We start from the raw sequence: 4,304 nt of genomic DNA on the forward strand, positions 1-4,304 counted from the left end.
ACAGCTTGGGGAGAGAACTGGCCCTGACTCTGCCCCTAATCTGCTCTGTCTTTGACCTTGAACAAGTCACTTCTCTCTGGACTTCAGTGTCCTGAGGGTGTAGAAGTAGAGGGTTTCTAAAGTCCCCTTTAGCTCAAAACACCCCAGATGGAAAGGTCCTTGTCATTCCTGTATCTGCTATTGACGGAGCCTGTCCCGTGGGGTGTGCTCAGGAATATTCGGTGAGTGAGTGAGTGAATGAGTGAGTGAATGAATGAAAATGCCCCGGCCACACCACGAGCTGGCAGAGGGTCTTTCTCTCTCAAAGCCCGTGGCTAGAGCTTTATGTCAGTGTCCTCAGGGATCCAGGGAGCAAACCACCTAGACCCCAAGTCTCTCTGCTTGGGAGCTTTGACGTCTCCCTTTAAAAGCCATTCCGGGTCCCTGTCCATCCCTCCTTGGTCCGGGGAGCATAGTAAAGGGGACGACCTCGGCCACCTTCCTTTGATTCTTTCCACAGAAACGGCAGAACCAGGAAATTGCAGATCAGCTGGAAAAAGTAATGTGATTTCTTTGTCTGCTCATTACACGGCTGAGGGGCTCAGAGGAGGACTCAGCCTGGAAAAATAAAGGGCCCACCCCTCCTGCCCCAGACCCTCCCCTTCCTCCCCCACTCCTGCCCCCTGCCAGCCTGGCCTCATTGGTGGGCTTGTCCTGGGGCATGTTCTTTGCTGTTTCATTCCTCAGAGGTGTTTCCTCTCTCCCCGCAGGAGAAGCAGGAATATAAGCAAAAGCTCGCGAAGGAACAAGGGGCCCTGAGAGAGCAGCTGCAGGTGAGCCAGGCGGAGCGTGTCCCCCGTGCTCCCTAGGTGTGTGTGTCCCTCTTTCTCAGCACTGGTTTGGCTTTTCTTCCGAAGGTTCATATCCAGACCATAGGGATCCTAGTGTCCGAGAAGACAGAATTACAGACCGCGCTGGCCCATACTCAGCAGGCAGCCAGGCAGAAAACAGGTGGGAATCCTCGCCCTGCCCTGCTTCCTGCTTCAGCCCGGCACACGGGCAGGCCTCGAGGGGCCATCCTCCTTTGGACTCGGTGTCTGTCCTTCCAGGAGAGGCGGAGGATCTCGCTGGGCTCCTGCAGTCTTCCCAGCAGCGCGTCGGAGACCTGGAGCGGACGCTGTGTGCCGTCTCCACGCAGCAGAAGCAGGCAGACAGGGTGAGCCCGGCCGCCCACCCAGCCACTGGGGGTGCAGCTGCTCCGCGGCGGGAGTGAGCCTCAAGTTCCCTTTTTTAAAAAAAATGTTCTTGTTTTTCTTTTATTTTAGTCCTCACCCAAGGATATGTTTTCTAATTTATTTTAGAGAGAGAGGAAGGGAGAGGGAGAGAAACATTGATTGGTTGCCTTCTATGTATGTGCCTGACTAAGGGATCAAACCCGCAACCTGGGTATGTGTCCTGACCAGGAATCAAGGCCGCAACCCTCTGTGCACAGGACTGCGTTCCAGCCACTGAGCCACACTGGCCAGGGCCCAAGGCCCATTCTGTAGCCTGGAGGGTGCTGCCCGCAGGCAGCGGGCCGTTTCCCACTGCTTTCATGTTGTGTGGCTGTTAGAAGCAGCCTGCGGATGCGTTGGTTGCTGTGGTTGTTGGGCGTGTACTGTGCAGAGCGAGCACTGGATTTGGAGCCCAGAGCCTACGTGCCAGCCCTGCCCTTAACTGGCAGTGGGCCTTGGCCAAGTCCTAGGCACAGAACAGTATTTTACATATGTTATCCTGTGTGTAGAAAGGGGAGAAGTGTGTGTGATGTAAGTCATGTCTGAAAGGACTCATACAATCCCAGGGGGAGAGGTACAGGGTGGCTGGGAGACGTGTCACTTCTGTGCCTTTTGAGTTTGGGGCTGAGTCAATATCATCCATTAAAAATATGAAAGATTACAATAAAAATTTAACCCCCCCCATAAGTGCCCCCACCCCAGACCTGAGTGTTCAGCCATAACTCTAAGTGATTTTAGGCAAGTGGATTAACCTCTAATGCTCCGTGTTGCTCGCCTGTAAAATGTGAACAGTGATAGTAACTGTTTCTATGGTGATTGTGAGGATTCAGAGTTTAGCACGGCGCTGGGTAAAGTGCTCAGTAGGTTCAACGTGGCGAGGCCGGTAGTAGTACCGGCAGCACTGCCCGCTCTCCGGGCCTGTCAGCCAGCGGTGACGCTCTACCTGCCTCTTCCACCCTCACCAAGTTCACTAAGCCAATGAGAACATGGGCTTGGAAGAGCTTTGGAGAAATGTCGTGCGACTCCATGTGAGAAAGTTGCTGTTACTCTTCGTCTGCCAGCCCACCTGACCGCACCTTTCTCTGTCTGCAGCACAACAAAGAACTCACCAAAAACCGTGACGCCCTAAAGCTGGAGTTATACAAGAACAAGTAGGATGGGGCGCGGGGCGGGGGTCGGGGGGCCTGGGCCGGGTGGTGTGCTGGGAAGCGGGAGGGACACACGTAGCACCGCGAGGAGGCTGTCCAGGCTGGACACGTGCAGCCTGCTCTAGTCCCTGCTGTGCTGACTCAGTGCTTCACCTCATGCAACTCATGTCCTTTCTCTGGCCGGTCATTGTGACTTTGGTCCTGGGGTCCCTTCCATGCCGCTTGTGCGGTTCCGTGAGGGCGGCGGGTGGGTTGATTGCCACAGGGACCCTTGCTGTTCTTTGTTCATGCCTTTCTCCACTGCCTCTGGCCACAGCAAAACGAATGAAGACCTGAAGCAGGAGAACTCGGAACTGCAGGAGAAGCTTCGGGTCTTGGTGACCGACAAAGAGGCCTCGCAGCTCAGGGTGGAGGAGCTGCAGAAGAAGCTGGAGATGTCAGAGCTGCTGCTGCAACAAGTGAGGGGCTGGGCCCAGGGAGTCCCCGCCCCCTCCAGCTGGGGCCTCTGCGGTCTTGTGGGTGACCCCAGCCAGGAGCTGGAAAACTTGGATCCTTGTTCTGGTCCTGCCAGAGAATCCTCTAGACCAGTGATGGCGAACCTATGACACGCGTGTCAGAGGTGACACGCGAACTCGTTTTTTTGGTTGATTTTTCTTTGTTAAATGGCATTTAAATATATAAAGTAAATATCAAAAATATACATCTTTGTTTTACTATGGTTGCAAATATCAGAAAATTTCTATATGTGACACGGCACCAGAGTTAGAGTTTTTCAAAATGCTGACACGCCGAGCTCAAAAGGTTTGCCATCACTGCTCTAGATTTTGATAACAATCTACAACTTGGGGCCCTGCCCTGGCCTGTGGAATCAGAATCTAAGGTTTAGGGATGTTTCATTTTTGTTTTTAAAAGCATCCTGATTGAAAACCATTGTTTTATAGATGACATTGATCAGGCTGCCCCCTGAGTCTGTTTTCTTCCTCTTGGGGGACCGAGCCACCAGGTAGTCAGGGTGCCCGGGTCAGAGAGCGCCTCCTCTTCAGTTTCTCCACACTGAGCAATACTCTGCCTTCATGGAGCTAACTTCCTTCCCCTGGGTCTGTCTGCCCTCTGAGCAACACAGGAAAAGCCTCAACTCTTTGCCAAGACACTTTGAAGGGGGGTGTGTGTGAGTCCCCGTCTTTCCTCAGATCTTTTCTGAGCTAAACACCCTCCTGATTGCTGTCTCCTGGATGTGACCTGGTTGTCAGGGACCCCAGAGTGAAACACCAGTCTCCAAATTGGGTCCAGCCTGGGCAGCAGGCAGACTGCTGTTCCGAGATAGGCAGTCTAACAGGTGGCCGGCTGGGGACAGGAGACGTTAGAGCCTCAGGGTGCTCTGAGGTTCAGATGCTGCTCCTACTTTTGACCCAACCACTCCATTTTGAGGGCCAGCACCGGTGTGTACTCTCACTCGCTACAGCCATCTGAAAGGCCCCCAGGGAGGGTACGACGAATGGATGCTGTACTCATATGTTGGACTACTGTGCAGCCATTACACAATTAAATATGTCTTGTATGCAGCAAAGTGAAATAAGTTGCAGAACCATATGTGAATGAACCCCAAGACAACACAGCTGTAATAGGCACCCCAGGTTGGGAGGACTGAATCTGGCGGGAAGGTTGGGAGGACTTGGAACGCTCACTGAATCGCTGACAGTGAGTAGTGAGTAAATATAAACCTGTGGCCGTGGTACTAACAAAGGGAGGCGGGAGTTCTTTACGGACCCGGAGTTGTTCAGACCATTTTGAGGAGCATTCTGTGGGACCGCCGGGGCTCCGCAGACCTAACCTCATTTCCCACCATCCAGTTTTCCAGTCAGTCTGAAACCCCTGACAGGAAGGAGCAGTTACAGCAGGCGCT

General features: G+C 53.4%; 1 protein-coding gene across 1 annotated transcript in view; it reads left to right on the forward strand.

Moving 5' to 3' along the window:
* GOLGA2 (golgin A2) overlaps positions 1–4,304 on the forward strand; it is a 16,988-nt gene that overhangs the window by 8,006 nt on the left and 4,678 nt on the right. Inside the window, 7 exon segments of the mRNA XM_006768513.2 lie at positions 500–538; positions 750–812; positions 897–990; positions 1,089–1,195; positions 2,346–2,404; positions 2,718–2,859; positions 4,252–4,304. Coding sequence (XP_006768576.2) covers positions 500–538; positions 750–812; positions 897–990; positions 1,089–1,195; positions 2,346–2,404; positions 2,718–2,859; positions 4,252–4,304 — 557 coding nt within the window.

Source organism: Myotis davidii, unplaced genomic scaffold, assembly GCF_000327345.1.
Source record: "Myotis davidii unplaced genomic scaffold, ASM32734v1 scaffold142, whole genome shotgun sequence".
NCBI classification, from domain to species: Eukaryota; Metazoa; Chordata; class Mammalia; order Chiroptera; family Vespertilionidae; genus Myotis; species Myotis davidii.